At 44.3% G+C, this 20,227-nt stretch overlaps 1 protein-coding gene across 1 annotated transcript in view; it reads right to left on the bottom strand.

Annotated features, from left to right (window-relative positions):
• The window catches only part of TMEM241 (transmembrane protein 241), a 109,160-nt gene that overhangs the window by 12,736 nt on the left and 76,197 nt on the right, over nt 1-20,227 (bottom strand). The window contains exon 14 of the mRNA XM_069468179.1: nt 1,172-1,236. Within this exon, the coding sequence (XP_069324280.1) occupies nt 1,172-1,236 (65 nt within the window). The remainder of the gene's footprint in view (nt 1-1,171; nt 1,237-20,227) is intronic.

Raw genomic sequence — 20,227 nt, 5'->3', positions numbered from 1 at the left:
CCCCTCCTCTGCTGCTGCCCCCGCTCTGGCCTCAGCGCCCGCAATTCCCCTGGTCACACTGCGCCAGGCACGTGGCTCCACCTCGGGGCCTTGGCACCTGCTGTCGTCCCCACGTCCCACGGCTCACTCCCTCACTGCTCTCTCTCTGCTCAAATGCCTCGGTGAAAGGCAGTGCTGTCTAAAGCACAGGGCGGCTGCACGCTAGACAAGGATCATCCAAAGCTTGTCTAAGAGAAAGAGAATGGACGCATCGAAGAAAAGGAAAGAAACCCAAACACAGCACGCTCTCTCCCTCCCTCTCTCCTTCTATACAAATATATATACGCACAGTCAACCCTCAGTATCTGCAGGGGACTGGTTCCAGGACCTCCTGCAGACACCAAAACCTGAGGATGTTCAAGTCCCTTATATAAAATGATGTAGTATTTGCCTATAACCTATGCACATTCTCCCATGTATTTTAAATCGTCTCCAAATTTCTTACAATACCAACAAAATGTAGGTGCCACGTAAACAATTGTTACACTCATTGTTTAGGGAATAATGCCAAGAAGAAAAGTCTATAGATGTTCAGTACAGACACAACCATCTTAGGTCTAATTACATTTTTGATCTGAGGTTGAATCTAACATGGAGAACCCACAGACACAGAGGGCCAACTGTATATGTAAAAATAGTGGTTTATAAACATATATACACACATGTATAGATAGCGGTTCACCACCAGTGACTACTTCAGTGAGGATGAGTGGCTGAAAGGTACTAGTGATGTTCTGTTTTTTGGTCTGAATACTGGTTAGAGTATGTATGGAATGTTCAGTTTGTGAAAATTAATCAAATGTATATTTATAATACATGCATTCTTCTGAATGTATATTTACACACTGAGAAGAGGTTTTTTATTTTTTTAAAAAAAAGAGGCCTTTACTTATATGGGATTTACATTTGGATGGTGACATACACCCAACACACATTCCCTTTCTTCAACATTTGAGAGAGAAAAACTCAGTATCCTCTGCAGTGAGCTATGATCGTGCCATGCTCCAGCCTGGGGGACAGAGTGAGATCCTGTCTCTTAAAAAATTTTTTTTAAAGCAAACAAAAAAATTTAGTGTTCCCATGAAACCCAAACAATTAATTTGCATTTCCTCTCTCTATGCAAAAGACTTACCATCCCACGGCTGCACTGGTCAGGATGGCATCGAACAGCAGTGTTGATAAGCCAGCTGTGAGCACCTGCAGAAATAATTCCAGCAAAAGGTCATCAGAGCAGCAGGACTCCAGCAACCTCCAAAGTCATTCTGCACAAGCTTTCTTAGTACTAGCTCCAAATCCCCGACATTAGCTGCTGGTTCCCACTTCGTGTCCTTTCCCTCACATGCTTCCTCGTCCCCTGTATTTAGTGCTGTCTCTGAGCAAAGCATCTGGTGTAGAAAAGGCTAAGTCCTACTCTGCTTTAGAGGTGGAAACCTTCAAAGAAGCATTTATTAATAACTTCCAAACTCTTCAAAAGAGGAGGCACACAGCCAGCGTCTCCCTTGCCTCTCTCCAAGGAAGGGGAACATTAAGAATACTCGTTTCCATCTTTTCTCAGCAGTGCAGAACTCATCTCTAAGGTCAGGCACACTTGTTAACGTGTTCCCGAATCCTCCAGATAAAAACTTACCTGTTCGAACAACCCTATCAAAAAGTGGGCAAAGGACATGAATAGAAATTTTTCAAAAGAAGATATAAAAATGGCTAACAAACATATGAAAAAGTGTTCAACATCTCTGATCATCAGGGAAATGCAAATCAAAACCACAATGAGATATCACTTAACTCCAGTGAGAACGGCCTTTATCAAAAAGTCCCAAAACTATACATGTTGGCATGGGTGTGGAGAGATAGGTACACTCATACACTGCTGGTGGGACTGTAAACTAGTGCAGCCCCTGTGGAAAGCAATGTGGAGATACCTTAAACAGATTCAAGTAGACCTACCATTCGATCCAGCAATCCCATTACTGGGCATCTACCCAGAAGAACAAAAGTCATTCTATAAAAAAGACACCTGCACCCGAATGTTTATAGCAGCACAATTCACAATCGCAAAGATGTGGAAACAACCCAAATGCCTATCGATTCATGAATGGATTAGCAAAATGTGGTATATGTATACCATGGAATATTACTCAGCTATTAGAAATAATGGCGATATGGCATCTCTTTGGTTCTCCTGGAGAGAGCTGGAACCCATTCTATTAAGTGAAGTATCCCAAGAATGGAAAAACAAGCACCACATGTACTCACCAGCAAACTGGTTTCCCTGAGTGCACATTTGGGATTAACACCAATTGGGTATCGGACAGAGGTCGGGGCTGGGGGGGAGGGATGGGTGTATACCTACTTGATGAGTGCGATGCGCACTGCCTGGGGAATGGACACGCTTGAAGTTCTGACTGGGGGGGATGGGGTGGCGGAGGGGATGGGTGCACACCTACATGATGAGAGTGATGTGCACTGTCTAGGGAATGGACACAACTAAAGCTCAGACTTGGGGGGATGGGGAGGCATGGGCAATGTATATAACCTGATCTTTTGTACCCCCTTAATGAGCTGAAAAACAAACAAAAAATAAAAAAAAAACAAAAACAAAAAACTTACTTGACATCCTGCTTCTGTCCAACACACTGCCTGTCCCACCTCTCCTACCGCCCCATCTTTCTAGCCCACGACACACATTCTAGGAAAGCAGGTGCTTCCTGGGGAAGGGAGCAATTAAATCATTAACTCTTTGCAAATAGTTAGAAGGCAAAGGAGAGGGAAGAGGTTACCTCCACATCTCTCAGAGCCAGAAATTCCAGAAAAGTCTCTTAGGAATGGCAATCACAGGACTCAGACTCCAAAGGTGCCTCTCAACAGTCTGCACAAAGAGTGTTTGTGAACCAATCGCCCAACTTTGTCCACGCTTGAAATGCCTGCTTATGAAAAGATGTTTCTTATTTCAAGAATTTTGTATTCTGCAGGTCCAAACAGCTTCTATGAGGAAGGGGGCAGCAGGCAGTGTTGGGACTAGCATGAGGGGCAGCAGGCAGCGTCGGGACTGCGACGAAGGACACTCAGGCTGGAGGGCCTCAGAAACACCAACTGCCACTTCACTCAAGGGCCTCCTGTGCTGTCCTGGAGGACTCTTCGGGCCTCCCAGCCGGGGAAAGGCAGCAAGCAGATGGCAGAAGGAAGGAGTATGTGTGAAGAACCTGGTCCTCACTCATTTACTATCTCCGAAAGAAGTCTGGAACTACACATCCAGAACATTCAGGATACAAACTTTGTGAGATTTTGGAAGCTTTGTAGTTTATCCATTTGGAGTCACTTTCTGTTTGCCTCTCATTATTGACTTGCAGCAAAAACCTCGTACAAAAAAGACCTGTGTTTTGTCTTCGGGGACAATGACGAAGTAGAAACTGGGTCAGAGAGACAATTACAAAGCAGAACACAAAGGATAAGGAGAGAGATTTCCCAAAGTGGTGAGTGCTAGTGTTTTTTTCTTTTCTTTTTTTTTTAGACAGAGTCTCACTCTGTTGCCTGGGCTAGAGTGCCGAGGGGTCAGCCTAGCTCACAGCAACCTCCAACTCCTGGGCTCCAGCAATCCTCCTGTCTCAGCCTCCCGAGTAGCTGGGACTACAGGCATGTGCCACCGTGCCTGGCTAATTTTTCTATATATATTTTTAGCTGTCCATATAATTTCTTTCCATTTTTAGTAGAGACGGGGTCTGGTTCTTGCTCAGGCTGGTCTCGAACTCCTGAGCTCAAACGATCCACCTGCCTCGGCCTCCCAGAGTGCTAGGATTACAGGCGTGAGCCACCGCGCCCCGGCCTGCTCAGGTGGGTCTTGAACTCCTGACCTCAAGCAATCCCCCTGCCTCGGCCTCCCAGAGTGCTAGGATTACAGGTGTGAGCACTGTGCCAGCCAGGTTTTTTTCCTTAAAGTACATGATGAATGACAACTGCCACATTTTTTTTTCTTTAAAAATTTAACATTTGAATTAGGTCTTCTGCATCTATCGTCATAGATGAAGTGGGCCTAAAATGTTATTACCCTGCAATACCATTGTCTGGTTTTGGAAACAAGGTTATACTAACCACGTAAGTGAGTTCATCAGCTTCCCTGCTTATTATCCTGTAAAGAATAAGGACGATCTTGACCATGAAAGTTAACCCTGACTTGACCTGGACCTGGGGCTTCTAGCTGGAGGTGGCCTTTCACGGCCATTGTCTTAATCAAGCCTTCTCTTTCTCCTTATTGCAAGTTTTCCATTTTCACTTTTTCCAAAAATGTATTTCATCTAGGTTTCCTAATTCATTAATATTTAGCTGTATGGGGAAATATTATAGTGTTTGTGATTGGTTTTGTTGCTTTCCTTTTTATTCTTATTTTTATTGTCATTTTTCTCTTCCTTTTCTGTTTTTCCTTCATTAGTCTTGACGGAAGTCAACTGTCTTGTTAATCATTCTTCGCTTTTGCAACTTCTTGGAAATTTCCTGGGATGGTGCCAACGGGGACGTATTTCTTGGACTTGCTGAAAAGGCTCCATCCCGCTGATGGATGTCAGCCGTGTTGGCAGCTGGGCGTAATGGAACACGTCACTTGGTTTGTGAAGGACCCAACTTGCCTTTTCTATTTCTTCACCATTGTCTTCATCTCCTTTGCCCCTTTGTACCAGCTCTGCAAGGCCATCTTTGGTGGGGATCTGTCCTTATTCTCCGATAGCCCCTTTCACGTGACTTTTAGTCCAGCTGCAAAGAGGGACACCGCCCCCAGGCCCCGCAACACTCACAGCCTGGGACTCGTGTTTCTGTTCCTCCGTGAGCTTCTTTAGCTGAGGAGGACTCCTGTCTGCCGTGAGATAGACAGCTGGCCTGCTCATTCCCACTAACTGCACCTTTTGCCAAGAAAAACACGTCTTAAAATTTTCAAACCAGCCCTTACTCGAAAATAAGCTTGGTTCAGCAGCCACGCTGGTGCCTTCGCCATCTGCTACTTCCTGGAAATGTTTGTACAGCCTCCTGCCTTTCTCCCGAGCCACCTTTTCAAACTCCTCCAAAGTTTTATCGCTCAGCGAGTAAGTTTTCTACTGGCTAAGACGCTCATGGCAAGTTTCCAAATCGGGTTGTCTTATTTCTGCAGAGAACGTATAGCACCGTCGTTTGCACTCTGCAGAGCTGCTGGGGGGTCGCTGGGCCACTTCCTAATCTATTTGGTGAGAACCATCAGTTTCTTAAGCATCTCCACTTCCTTCACTTCCATCGCTAGCCCCTGGCAGTCAGCTCTCTTTTTGGAGGCATTTTGTCTCTCTCTCTCTCTCTCTCTCTCTCTCTCACACACACACACACACACACACAGAGTCATCAAAGTTCTACCACTTCACAAAAGTCATTTCATAAGAAAGGACAAGTAGCAGCTGACAAGGCCTCTCAGAGAGGCGGCTGCTGGGTGGCTGCCAGCCTGGCTCCCGCTGAGGGACTCGCCACCACACACCGCCCTCACCAGGGGTGCGGTTTGAATTCACGTCTCAGCAGAGTGACAGCTTTCTGTACACCAGGGGCCTTCGGGGCTGTGCAAGAACACCCGGAAGTGCAAGTGTTAAATCTGCTCATGCCAAGGGCCCCTCTGCATCCCTAATTCCACGGAGGAGGAGCAGGACACAGGAGTGGCTGAGTGTGCCAAGTCTGGGCACAGAAGGTCCCACGCACAGTCACGTGGGGGCAGAACCTGAGAGGTGGAAGGAAGGGGCTCCCTTAGCTCACAGGTGGGGAGACTGTGCTCCCGAGACGCTGTGTGACGTGCTCCAGGAGACCAGCTAGCTTGGGGCAGTGAGCAGCAGAACGAAGGCCCTTCTTTTCTTGTCTTCAGCCTCAGAAAAAGGGCAGAAGGCCTCATGCTCCAAGGCTTTAGGGGGGATGCCACTTGCTCACGCAACAGAAATCGATCCCAGTGCATCTCACTCCAGGGTCATGGGATACGATCAACTCCCAACACCCCAGAGCTGAGAGCCAGGTCCCAGCTGTTACCAAGCCTACTGCAGTGTGCTCACCCCGGGGCCAGCAGGTGCTGCGACCCCTTCAACGTCTCCAGCTACCTTCAGTGTGATAATATTGCCCGAGGCAGAAGAGTCTCTCAAATACATTACATTTGCTCTCCAAAAAAAAAGTCAGTAAAAGCATAAACATTAAAAAAAAAAAAACTTTTAAAATGGCTAAAATCTGCCCATGAAAAAAAACTTCAAATTACTCTTGCAACTTGCCATTCAAGAAGACCTAAGATATAGCTATTACCTGGCCCACCAATGGTTGCGCTTTTAAAAAGCATTTTCCAAAACACAGATTTTTCTCAAATAAGAATGTTGTCATCTGAGGAATGTCTCCTTCACTCACGCAGACCTGAATAACAAACACCAGGACCTGCCACAGGCCGATTGATGCCAACAACAGCAGAACTCAGTACAACGCCTCGGCCGCCGGGCTTTGAACTTCCTGGCTTTGTCAACGGATGTCACAACCTCTGTGTTATTTAAACAGATTTTGGTATTTAAAGCAGATTGAGTTTGTTTTTTTAAACATTCATTTCAATCCTAAGACAAATTTTCTGTTTAAGGGAGTAAAGGAGGGATGGTTGTGAGTGGGAATTTGCCAGAGATAGTCAGGTATCTGCGGGAGAATCAGAGATCCAGCTTTATTGTTTCGTTGGCTTTTAAATGCATGTGACTCTTAAGGAAAAAGTGATGCATACAAGGCCTTCCACTGCCTGCTTCTTCAGCCCAGTTAAACGGGTTGTAGTTTTTCAAACACAGTTTCCTATCATCACCTTGCTTTTGCTCAGCAAGTTCCCTCTGTCGGGAATAATTTCATAGGCCTGCCCACACAATTCCTACTCCATCCCTAGAAAACTTTTCCGGAACCTGGCCCCTACCCACACCCCCACCTGGATCAGGTGCTTCTCAGGGCTTCCGCGATCCTTTCGCCACGGCACATGCCACACTCTGCTGAAATATGTGGTCTCCCCAGCCAGGGTGTGTGTCACTCGTCTTGTCCGGGGCTAGCAATAGAGACCTGCCTGTGCTAAGTGCCTAATATATTTTACATAACTGCACAGACCACGAGAGCTGGTAAAATAACCCCTAAGGTCACAACACTGTTTTTAAATCAAATATTAGAGACAATTGGAACCAAGGACTTGAGAAGCACTGGGACACTCCCTCTGCCCCTCGTCTTTGACCAATTACCTCCATGGGGCTAGAAAGAGCTCCACAGAGAGGATCTAAGACTGTATCTCTCTGGCTCCAAGTTCAAAATGCCAGGGAAGATTCTGATTGGCTCCTGGACCAACTGATTGTCACCTGGGAGGCAGAGTAATATAAGAATATGAACACTTACTCTTGAACTTCACGGTTGGAAATAGAAAGGAACGTTTTCCTAGAGGAAGGCAAGGAAAGTGCTGGCAGACAGAACAGATCTCTTCCGGTCATCTGCCATGCAGTGTGGTCACAGACAAGCAGCATCCACGTCACCTGGGAGCTTGTAGGCAATGCAGCATCTCGGGCCCAACCCCAGTCCTGCCGGACAGCATCTGCACTGGAACAAGCGCCCAGGGGACATGCACGCATGTTAAAATGAGGGGAGTTGTGTTCTACACCCTCCAACTCCAGCAACAAGGCTGAAGAACCACTTTGTCAAGCTGGTGTGTGAACGCACTGCACTGTCACCTCTCCAGGGACGGGCTTACTCCACCTCTCCCACAGGCCACAGAGCTGGAGGTGTAGGTCAGACAGTCTTGGAGTCTGTCTGTGTTGCAGACTCACATGTGAACATTACTAACCCAGCCTTCCTTTTAGGTTAAAGAGTAAATCTAATATAAAATTTATAATCTGAGAGCAGGCTCTCTTTTTCTCCTAGAACTGAAGGAACTATTCTAAATCTACCAGATAGAAATCACAGCCTAGGCTGAGAATTCTGGCATTTTGAGAATACTCAATTAACCCTTATTACCCATCCTTTGATTTATTACCATAATCAGTGTAATTATTAATGAGCAACAACCCATGCTAAACTCCAGGCATGGTTATTAATAGTCTTTAGTATCACCTTATTAAAATATATGAACCATTAATTTTGCCAACTATCAGAACAACATTTATTTTAAGCACAATGGGATTGAGAACATAGATGAGGAACAAAAAGAGATTAGGTTTCTGTGGGGAAAGGATCAGTTTTAAACCAACAGATATCTTAGGTGAATTTTAACAAATCCCTACGTTTCACAGGAGAAGAAACAAGAGAATGAAATTAGAAAAATGTCACATGAATATCTAGTTCATAGAAGGTAAGGGAAGAAAGTAACCAAATGCAATGAGGGCATAACATGCCCCAGACATCAGGCTCTGCAGTGTCACATGTATGATCTCATGTGACGCCCACAACAGCCCTCCACAGGAGGGTGCTTAGCCCATTTTACAGATGAAGAGAAGATAAATAGCTTGTTCAAAGCACGCAGGTGTAACAGAGGAAGAGCTGGGACTAAAACTTAGGTCTTCTGAGTCCTCCTTTTCCAACTCCACACTAACCCTCGACGGTGGCTGTGCTATATCCTGGAGATGTCGACTTGACTCAGTAGTTCTATCACGGCTGCACATTCAGAATCTTGTGAGAAGTTAAAAAGAAAAATAACACTAGGCCGGGCGCGGTGGCTCACGCCTGTATTCCTAGCACTCTGGGAGGCCGAGGCGGGTGGATCGCTCAAGGTCAGGAGTTCGAGACCAGCCTGAGCGAGACCCCGTCTCTACTAAAAATAGAAAGACATTATATGGACAACTAAAAATCTATATAGAAAAAATTAGCCGGGCATAGTGGCGCATGCCTGTAGTCCCAGCTACTTGGGAGGCTGAGGCAGTAGGATCGCTTAAGCCCAGGAGTCTGAGGTTGCTGTGAGCTAAGCTGACGCCACGGCACTCACTCTAGCCTGGGCAACAAAGTGAGACTCTGTCTCAACAAAAAAAAAAAAAAAAAACAAAAAAAAAAACACTAATATCCTGTTTCATGTCAATCAAACAGGAATTTCTTAGAATGAAGCCCAAGTATCAGCATTTTTAAAAAAGATTTCCTTGTAGTTCTCATATGAAGACAGGGCTGAATCCCTGGTTATTGACATATTAATAGTTTGAGTGAAAGTATCCACAAAATTGCCAAACATCACAGAACCACTTTGTAAGATTGATGAAACAGACCAGAACCTGGTAAAACAAGGTGTCATCACTATTCTCATCCCTATTGTCACTGCAGGTGTCGTGTACTGCTCCGTTTCACAATCCCATGTATGAGGGCTCCAATTTCTTCAGATCTTTGTTATTGTCTTTTTAATATATTTTTTTCTTTATTTTATTTATTTATTTATTTATTTTTTGAGACAGAGTCTCGCTCTGTTGCCCGGCTAGAGTGCCGTGGTGTCAGCCCAGCTCACAGCAACCTCAAACTCCTGGGCTCAAGCAATTCTACTGCCTCAGCCTCCCAAGTAGCTGGGACTACAGGCATGTGCCACCATGCCTGGCTAATTTTTTTCTATATATATTCTTAGCTGTCCAGATAATTTCTTTCCATTTTTTTAGTAGAAATGGGGCCTCATTCTTGCTCAGGCTGGTCTCGAACTCCTGACCTCAAGCGATCCTCCCACCTCGGCCTCCCAGAGTGCTAGGATTACAGGTGTGAGCCACCGCACCTGGCCCTATTGTCTTTTTTAGTAGAGTCGTCTTAGTGGGTGTGAAGTAGTTTCTCACTGTGGTTTGGGTTTGTATTTCCCTGATGACTCATGACACTGGGCAGCGTTTCATGGGCTGATTAGCATTTGTTCATCTTCTTTGGAGAACTGTTTATGTAGATCCTTTTTCCTCTTCAAAAATTGTGTTATCTGTCTTTTTATTATTGAGGTATAAGACTTCTTTATATATTTTAGATACAAGTCCCATATCGGATATATGATTTGTTTGTGGGTTGTCTTTTCACTTTCTTGGTGATGTCCTTCTGATTTTTTTTTTTGAGCCAGAGTCTCGGTCTGTTGCCCCAGCTAGAGTCCAGTGGCGTCATTATAGCTCACTGTAACCTCCAACTCCTGGGCTCAAACGATCCTCCTGCCTCAGCTTCCCGAGTAGCTGGGACTATAGGCCAGCACCACCACATCCAGCTAATTTTTCTATCTTTTGTAGAGATGGGATCCTGCTCTTGCTCAGGCTGGTCTTGAACTCCTGGCGTCAAGTGATCCTCCTGCCCTGGCCTCCCAGAGTGCTAGGATTACAGGCATGAGCTACCATGCCTGGTCCTCAAAAGTTTTTAATTTTGATAAAGTCCAATTTACCTATTTTTTCTTTTGTTGCTTGTGCTTTTGGTGTCACGGTCACATTTTAAGAAGCAAAGAATTCTAAATCACTATTTTATCCAACATCTTAACAATATATGCATCATACAGTTATATCATGATTTCCTTTTTATACAGCCTTTCATTTATTCTATCTTCAAATATTTATATTTTATTTCAGAACACAGTCTATCCAAATTATGTACTGCTGCACTTGCTTTATAATGAGTTTCCAATATAATATTAGGGAAGAAGCCAGTATCATGCCATGTCATATGAATCTGAGGTTTTATGATTCAGTAGAAACCTGAGGATTAGGAGATCTAATAAGCATGTACATTTAATGAAGGAGTCTAAAAACCTCATGTAGTAATTCTCTAAATTCTTCATAAAAATTTTGAAGAGGTTGGTGACAAGTTCTTTAAAGTAGGAATAGGGGAGTGGAGGTTGAGATGACTTAATCTCTCCCCTTACTGTATTTCAGCACTTTAAAGATGTCATTTCATTGTCTATTGGTACTCATAGTTTCAGTTGAAATGTCAGCCACCAGCCTTATGGTTATGTCTTCAATTTAAGGTAATGTCTTTTTCCTCTAGCTAATTTTAAGATCTTTCTCTTTATCTTTGGTTTTCAACAGTTTGACTAGGATATGATTAAATATGGTATTCTTTGTATTTTATCTTTGGGGTTTGGTGAGCTTCTTGAGGCCAGGGGTTGATGTCTTTCAACAGTTTTGGAAAATTTTCAGCCATTATCCCTTCAAATATTGCTCTGCCCAATCTCTCTCTCTTGTTCTTCTAGAAATCCAATTACAGATATCTTAGATTTTTTTAACATTTCCTGCACATCTCTTATGCTTTGTTCTGGTCTTTCCATTCTTTTTTACTCTATGTTTAACTCTCAGCATTTTCCACTGATTTTGAGTTCACCAATCTTGCTATACTATGGCCAGTTCTTTTAGGACCATCCAATAAATTAATTTCAGATATATTTTTTCAGTCTTATACTATTTGATTTTTTAAAACAGACTCCTATTTTATATCATTTTATTCATCTTTTCATCTATTTTCTTTAACATATGATGCAGTCATTTTAAAGTTATTGCTAACTCTAATATCGGGATCATTTATAGTCCTGTTCCTATTATTTTTCCCACTTGATTATCAGTCACTTTTTCCTGCCTATTTATGTGCCTGTATCTTTGATTATGTGCTGGACATTGTGTACAAAAGAACTGTGGAGGCTCCAGATGATACCTTCTAGCAGGAAGCATTCCCTTTTTCCTCTACTATGGTGATGAGCTCAATCCACTCAAGGAAATGAGTGACTCGGGAACAGGCTGCAGCTGTAGTAATTTAGTACACCTATACTTCATCTAGTGCCTTAGTTGTGGCCCTCCTAGACTTGTGTTTAAGAGCTTGGTGGATCACCTTTGAGAGATTTTGACCTTAGCTTTTTAGCCTCCTATCTCGTGCAGATTCAAAATCTGGCAACTGTCTTTAGGGGAAGACTCACTGTGCATTTGCTGCAGGCCCCTCCTTCCATCAGGACTTTGTCTCCTAAATACCTCCAAACTATGACAGTTTGGACTTTGCCTTTCTGGGCCAACCCCCAGCCTCCTGCACCACCCTCAGAACTCAGCAAATGTCCTCCGGGGGAAATTGGATGTGCCTCTGGGGTTCCTCTAGTTTCCATCCCATGAAACCAGTTCCACATGACCACCAAAAGCTCTGCTAATTTCTCTGTCACTCAGAATATTTCCATTTCTTGGACCAAGCCAGATCCTTAGCCCACGCCCAGAATCAGCAAATATTCTCCCACTCTCCTTGCCCCCTACCATGAAGAAAATAGCTTGTGTTACACAGTATACCTAGGAAAGTTTCTTCCCTCTCTGGAAATTTATTTAATTTCATTCACATTATTTTTACAGCTCTCCAATTTCCTTAAAATATGATTTTTGCAATTTATTTGTCTTTTTCCCCCTAGTTGTTTCAGTAGAGATGTTGGCCTATTACAAGGCACAACATTCTACTGTGAAATGAAAGGTCTCCTTTTGTTACACACATAAGAAAACTGAGACCCAGAGAGATGGTCTCACTGGTTTTCAAATTGACTTAGCCAAACACTCTTTCTCTAGAGTCACAGAATGGCATAGTGAGGCAAGGTGAGGAGGCTTTATTTGATTTGTTCTGAACAACTTCCTGATCAGCAAAAACCTTATCGACTCATCATGACAATTTTAATTAGCTTTTTTTCATAGCCTAGGATTTTGTACATACCAGCCTGGGGAAACAGGACTTTCTCAATGGCATAGTCTTTCTCTTCAGATATACGGTTTCAGATGGTGATTACTATGGCAGGTCAGGGGAGAGAAGAATATTCAGTTCCTTCTCCTTGTGATTGCATCTCTGCCCACGGGGAAGGAAACTCTTCTGCCTTCACTTCTAACCTTTCATTGTCTTCCAAGTTCACTCCAAGTGGAAAAATTGTTCATTAGATTACACATTTACGGAGCTCATTATACTAGTTTGTGAGACTCCAGTGCTTTAAAGGCAGGAACCCAGACTCTGCAAGGTTTCTTTCTTCTCTTGAATCCATGCGATAAAATTCTCTTGACTCTCTGTCTCCATGTGTTGGGCTTGAGGGAAAAAGATGGAAAGGAAGCCATGTCTCCCATAGGGAGCAGAAAGCCTGTGTCTCCCAGGCAGGATGGAGGTGTGGTTTTTTTGTTGTTGTTATTGTTGTTGTTGTTTAACTCAACTTTGTTTCCCACTTGACTACTATTCCTTATCCATATGTTCTCTTGATCTATATTCTAAGAAGGGAGGAGAGGTGGGTAGTAGAATTCAAGTACCAAAACTTTAAACTCTTTAACACGGGCTTAACTTCAGAAATGCATGGATCTTTTCTCTTGGGCTTGCAATCTTCCTGGCACAGATACACAAAAGGTGTTAGCTCTTCCCTGGGTTGGGCGTCTGACTTTTCTCTTTGGTACTCATATTTCTCAGAAAGCCATATTAATATCAAGTCTGCAGAAGTGGTATTTCATAGTACCTTTGGGGGGCTACTTCCTTCATCTTTCTCTTTGGGCATTCCACTTGAGCTTGTCCTAAAATATGTGACTGGGTTGTTTCTTTGTTTGTCTTATTTGCTATTACAATGTTCTTTAAATAGAAGGGCTATAAATTTGCCAAGTATTTCTTCTTTTCTGAGTAGTATAAAAAGCCAAATAATGTAGACAAACGTAGAGTATCCAATTGTAGAAGACAACTGAAGAATTTGAGACTACCCTAATTTTCCTTCAAAATCAGTGACAGCCTGGTGTACAATCTCTTGGTTCTTCATTCTAGTATCTTTCACTTTCTTGGTTTCATTTTACTCAGTAACCGTACTCATCTACTGTCCGACGTACTTTTAGAATGATGGATTCCTGCCAGTTATTTTTTAGACTTTTGTCCTGCTGATGAAAAAGTTCTATCAGTCCCTCAGGTTAAGCAGTACTCTGCGCTTCTGCAAAGGAAGGGCATGTGTCTTAGGTGGTTTTATTTTCTAAGCTGTTTTGATTCACTCAAAGCATAGATCTAATCTCTGCAGACTATTTTTAGAAATTAGATGAATTTAAGCTCAAAGAAGCTTTAAATAAAAGCACCATAATTATACTTACTCTAAGGCTATGAGGATTTGTTCATCTCTTTTTGATAAAACAATAACTTCAATTCACACTATTGTTATACTTAGCAAAAATGCTTCCTGAAGGAGCATCAGTTGGTAGAAGTGAGCGCTCTGCATGATGTCAAGGACTGGACCGTGGCTCCAAGTCTGCTCACACTCCACTTCACATGACCAGAGAGTGAGAACTCCTTAGACATGTGCAAAGCTTGCACAACGTTCAGTCCGCCAGCAGAGTTCCACCTGAAAGACTTATACAAACCACGAATACCTTCCAGCTCTTGCCACACAACCTATTTACTATGGACTGAATTGTGTCCCCCCAGAATTCATATGTTGAAGCCCAACCGCCAATGTCATGGTATTTAGAGATGGGGCCTTTGGGAGGTGATTAAGCTTAGTTGAGGTCATGAATGTGGGGCCCTCATCACAGGATTTGTGCCCTTATTAGAAGAGACCATAGCTTGCTCTCCTCCCAGCCCCCTCAGTGCACAAACAAGAGGTCATGTGAGCACACCGTGAGAAGGCAGCCATCTGCAATCCACACAGAGAGCCCTCACAGGGCACCCACCCTGCCTGGCACCTTGGTGTTGGACATCCCAGCCTCCAGAATGGTGAGAAAATTAATTTCTGTTGTTTAAGCCTCTCAGTCTGTGGTATTTTGTTATGGCAGTTGAGCTGACTACAATACCCTTCCTTGCTCTTTAGGACAGTTCAAAAAATGAAAGATTGAAAAAAAAAAAAAGACAAAATGTTTCAGAAGACACTTTCATTGAATTAGACATTAAAAAGAAAAAGAGCTTTGAGTTTTTGCTGGGATGAATTTGAGGCCAAATCATGTTTATTGAGCCCCATATGAGGCACTAGAGCGGCAACATGAAAGGCAAGACCCATCCTGAGCACCCCACGCTCGGTCAGCCAATTCTAGAGGTTACTGAGCAAATAACATCAATATCGTATGGTAAGTGCTAAGATATGGGCATACTCTAAACGTTACAGGAACAAACCCCACATAGAGATGACGCCTGCACTAAGTCTGAAGGGCAAACAGGATTACCAGGTGAGGAAGGGTGGAAGGGCATTCTACAGAGAAGGAACAGCATGAACAAGGTCAGCAAACTCTAAGCCATTGGGCATTAACAGAAATGCCAAGTATAGGGTGGGTAGTGGTCACTGTTAAAGCCAGAAGAAAACTGAAGACGGTGAAAAAAATCAATAGCTAGAACCCCCCTTTTCCTAGCTAGGTATTTACAAAGTGCCATGGAGAATCTTATCCACTAAAAGAAGAAGGGCAGCTGGTCTCAGGACAATTGGGTGTGTGGTTTTATCAGCAGACCAGAGGTGATCCTCAACGTGGACTGTAAAAGCTTCTCCCAATCTCGTGTGCGTCTGTCCCCGTGCCTGTGTCAGTGAGAGAGCAGAGAGCCAGCAGGGAGAGTCCTGGGCGCCCCACTTCTGGGTCACAAACTTGCCAGGTAACCTCAGGCAGACAAACCCCCATCTCTGGATTTCAGGTTCCTCCTCTATAAAGCAAAGGAACCATCTAGAAAGTATTGCTCAGGGACCATGTTTTGCTTTTTCACTTAATGTCTTTCTCTGAAGGGGGCAGGAGGATTTTGTTCATTCCCTGACTTGTTCCAGTGAGAATTTTCAAGAAGCTTAAAAAGACAGATTGATACAGACACAAGATATCAATTAGAAGTAGATAACCATGAAGGAAAGGAGAAAACAGGGACAGGGAGATAGAGATGAGGCTCTGACACAAGATCCACACCAGGGCCATCTGCATGCATGGATAGCTGGGAGCTCATGAGTGCGGCTGCATGCTTCCTGGCAGCCAAAGCAAAGAAAGTACACGATCAGTTGCACACAGTGTCCCTAAGATGCAGGCAAACCAATGCTTGGGAGAAGCCATTTAATGTTAGTCTGTTGTCTAAGTTTAAAATGAAAATGTTGTTACAGACATTCAAGCGTATGTTCCAAAGAAAGCAGAGAGCCTTTAACTTAATTTGTCAACTGCCACAACAAGGCCCAATGTAAAGACCCTGAGCAAAGAAATGTGTTATTCTGTCCCCTCTGATTTACAAGGTACACCTCCCTTCAGAAATCTGAATTGTGGCCTTCCCCTGGGTCCCACAAAAGAAACTTGGACTGCTGGAGTGACTCCACCACTTCTCTGGGTGCAGCCAGGAGCCCATCAAGTGTACCTCTCAATCAAGAAGAGGACAGTGTCCACCAGTGACTACTTTTCATTAAGGCCTGTGGACCTAGGCACGTGGAAATACTGCGAAGGAAAGAAATGTATATTTCAGCACCCCCGTGCAGCACCCGAAAGTAACTCAGTTTATGCATCTATAAGGTAAGAATTACTTGCTCATTGCCTTATTGGTTGTTGCCGTCTCCCAAGTGCTAGGGGGCCAGCAATACACCGGGATGGCACTGCCACCGTTTCAGTGGGTCATCGACTGTGCCTCTGCTCTGGACAAAGCATCTAGTTCCTGCTCTGCATGATGCCAGGACTCAGGCTGTGTGGTCCCCGTCACTGAAGGACTCCCATTCAGAGTGCTCACGGCTGCCTCTCGACAGGCCAGAGGGCGCTCAGCTTGCCCCAAACAAAGCCACCTGCAGGGAGCAGTCCTCTTTCCTAGTGGCCTAGAGGTCACACCCTTTCAACTCAGGTCACTGTACCTGGGACACTGCTCCCTCTCCCCTAATGAGACCCACCTCATTGCTACTTCCATTATCTTCCTTTCAGACATGGGTTTCTAGTGATCGATCAATTCTTTCTGGTGCAGAACTCTCGTGCCCACGTTTAAGCTCTCTATAAACAAAGGTACAACCATTTTCATGACATTTTGGGGGTGGCATATTGAAGCCTATTTTATTTTTGCCAATTGCATTTTTAAATAGGCAATACAATCATGATTCTAAAACAAAAAAACTGCAAAAAATACATACAGTGAAGTGTCTCTCTCCTCTCCTAGCCCATGTCTGCTCAGATCTCACTTCCTGCCACGGGCCATCATGTTTTTTATGTGTTAAGGTTTTTTTATGCACACGTAAGTGAATATGAATACAGACTCTGGGGTTGATTCTTTTTTTTACAAAGTGTTTGCATGTTACACATGATTTTATTCCTTGCATTTTTCACTTAATGCAGATGTTCCTCAATTTATGATGGGGTTACGTCCCAATAAACTCAACATAAAGCAGGTCGAATCATCATAGGTCTGGGACCAACTGTATCTCTTGGGATCTTTCTCTGGCAGCACATAGAAAGTGTCCTCAATGTTTTCGTTACAGTTTTCCACTGGCCAGAAAGACCATGGGCTTCTATTGATGAATACGGGGATTGTTTTCAGTCTCTTTTGCTCCTATAAAACATGCTGTAACAGTCACATTCAGAGTCAGTCTCTCAAATATCACCCACACCACAGGGGAGAACCACTAACACTGAGTCTTTCAAAAGAGGCCCCCAGAAGGAACGCAGGCTTTGGAGTCTGGACCTGGGTTCAAGTCCAAGCTCCCTTATTCCAGCTTAGACAAATTATGTAACACCTTTGTTTCTTCATATCTAAAAGAGAGAGAAAAGCACATAGTTTGGACCACACAAGATTGCGATGAGAGTAAGAAATGTGCCGTCAAAGTACCTGACATACCTCGGAGCACATAATAAATGCAAAATTAATGTTATCTGTGACCACTCTTTGTACTTTTGTCATATGAGGTATTCTGTTTGCTAGGGAACAAGTGTTGAGCAGAGGGAAGCTAAGGAGCCATGTCATCTCCTCTGCATAGCAGGAGTCAACAGCTTGTGGGAGGCACCCTAACCACGGAGCATGAGTGAGTTTTCAGGCCTGCCTGACTTGGTCACCATCCGAGGCCCTCATCAGATTGATCTCTTCCCCCATGCCCACATAAAATCTGACACAGGCACCTCTCAACACCACTGTTCCCACAACACATGCTAACACACATGTACGTTCTGACATGCAGGGACTAAGGGAGTTGCCAACTTGGAGAGTATGTTTAAAACATGTCCAGCCCCCAGCTCAAAGCCAGAAAGCTCAGGAGAGCCTGAGAGGCCGGGGGAAGGGAGAGCAACTCCGCAAGCCCGAGGGCGCCAGGCTCCCAGCCCACGCCCAGCAGGAGTGCCCAGAAGAAGCAGAGCCCCGGAACAATGGTGTTCATGTAATTAAACCTCATGGCCTGAGAGAATGGCAGGTGTGCCATTTTCCTTAATTAGTCACAGCCCCTGAAGGACCAGTGCACCAGACAGGGCGTGGTCCTCACCTGTGCGGCTTAAGCAAAACAATAAACCCTTCTGCAGTGCTACCGGGAAGTCTGAGCTCACCTTCTTTACCTTGGCGCTGAGGTGAAGATCTGTTAGAAACCCTCTGCAGCCAGGAGAAATGGTGGCCACTGCCCAGAACAGCAAGGCACCAGCCTGGCGAGGTCTTTCTTTCCCTGGCAAATGAAGCCCGAGACCACCTGCAGCCCAAAGACAAGGTCAGAGCAAGAGGCTCCAGGGATCTGGCCGGGAAGCTGTGGCCTGGCACCTCCGTGCCTTCCCAGCAGCCCACCCACGGCAGGAGGGGGCAGCACAGTGGGCTGTGCCTGCTGAGCATGGCACCATCACAGCACCCACTTCTGATTTGTTAAAAAAAATCCAAGTATAGGCCGGGCGCGGTGGCTCACGCCTGTAATCCTAGCACTCTGGGAGGCCGAGGTGGGCGGATCGTTTGAGCTCAGGAGTTCGAGACCAGCCTGAGCAAGAGCGAGACCCCATCTCTACTAAAAATAGAAAGAAATTATATGGACAGCTAAAAATATATATAGAAAAAATTAGCCGGGCATGGTGGTGCATGCCTGTAGTCCCAGCTACTCGGGAGGCTGAGACAAAAGGATTGCTTGAGCCCAGGAGTTTGAGGTTGCTGTGAGCTAGGCTGACGCCACGGCACTCACTCTAGCCTGGGCAACAGAGTGAGACTCTGTCTCAAAAAAAAAAAAAAAAAAAAAAAAAAAAATCCAAGTATAACATAATGGGAACTGAAAATAAAATCCTAAGCCCCATGCAGGCTGAATAAACCCAGAGAAACCTTACAACTGAGTTCCCAGCCATGAAGAGATAGGAGGTCAGACACACATCATCTTTTTTTTTTTCATTAGTAGCTATTTATTGATCAATAGTTTGATATAAAGTTATTTCAGATCTTTAGATTTTTGCCCAGACGGACTCATAAGCATTACAAATTTTCTTAAAAATAAAAAAGGGTATGGGGATTGGTAACGCTTGAAGGTGCTGACTCAGGAAGGGAGGGGTGTGGAAGGGAGGGATATATACCTACATGATGGGTGCAACGCGCACTATCTGGGGAACAGACACGCCTGGAGCTCTGACTTGGGGGGAAAGGCGGTACAGGAGCAATGTATGTAACCTGCAATTCTGTATCCCCCATAACAAGATGAAATTAAAAAAATAAATCAATAAAAATAAATAAAAAATAAAAAAGGGTAGGGGCCAAGTTAGGAGGGGACCAATGTAGCAGTAGTAGCATTTGAGAATAAATTAACGAAAAAATTTAGTATTATCATTTATTGGAGACACACATCATCTTACCCCTCCTTTGCTAAGGGCATCAGACTTACTTCCTAAGAGCCAGACAGCATTCTTCCCTGGTAAAAGACCACCAACCATCAAGTGGTTTTTAACAGCCTACAGAACATGCGCAAAGAGGGTTTTCGTGTCCTTGTTTCACCTTTTGGACGTAGAGGGCGGCCATTTTTAAACGTGGACCCCATAAAAGGACAGAAAGCCCCATGCGCAGGCGCAGAGTTCTCTCTGCATAAATATTCAGGATCCCTCCTATAGCTTGTTAAATATGTATATTTAGCCACCCTGCTCAGTATAAAATCCTGTTCCCTTTGTCCCTCCTTTAAAGGACACGTTCCTGGCTTGCAGCCGGAAGCCCTGTTTCCCAGCCTGTTGGAATGGCCACCGCCAGCTGTAAGCCCTTTACAAGAAATAGAGCTCTTCTTTTCCAAATTATAAACTCGGTTATTTTTTTTTTAGTTAACAATAAGTACTATGAAGTGCATGGAGTGAACGGATCTCAAGCATTCCGCAAACAGGCACCTCCCAGCACCTCCCCAGGCTCCCTCACGCTCCTGCGG

Source organism: Eulemur rufifrons, chromosome 5 (genome assembly GCF_041146395.1).
Source record: "Eulemur rufifrons isolate Redbay chromosome 5, OSU_ERuf_1, whole genome shotgun sequence".
In the NCBI taxonomy this organism is placed as follows: Eukaryota; Metazoa; Chordata; class Mammalia; order Primates; family Lemuridae; genus Eulemur; species Eulemur rufifrons.
The sequence above is the reverse complement of the archived record's forward strand: the minus strand, read 5'-3'. Positions and strand labels throughout refer to the sequence as shown.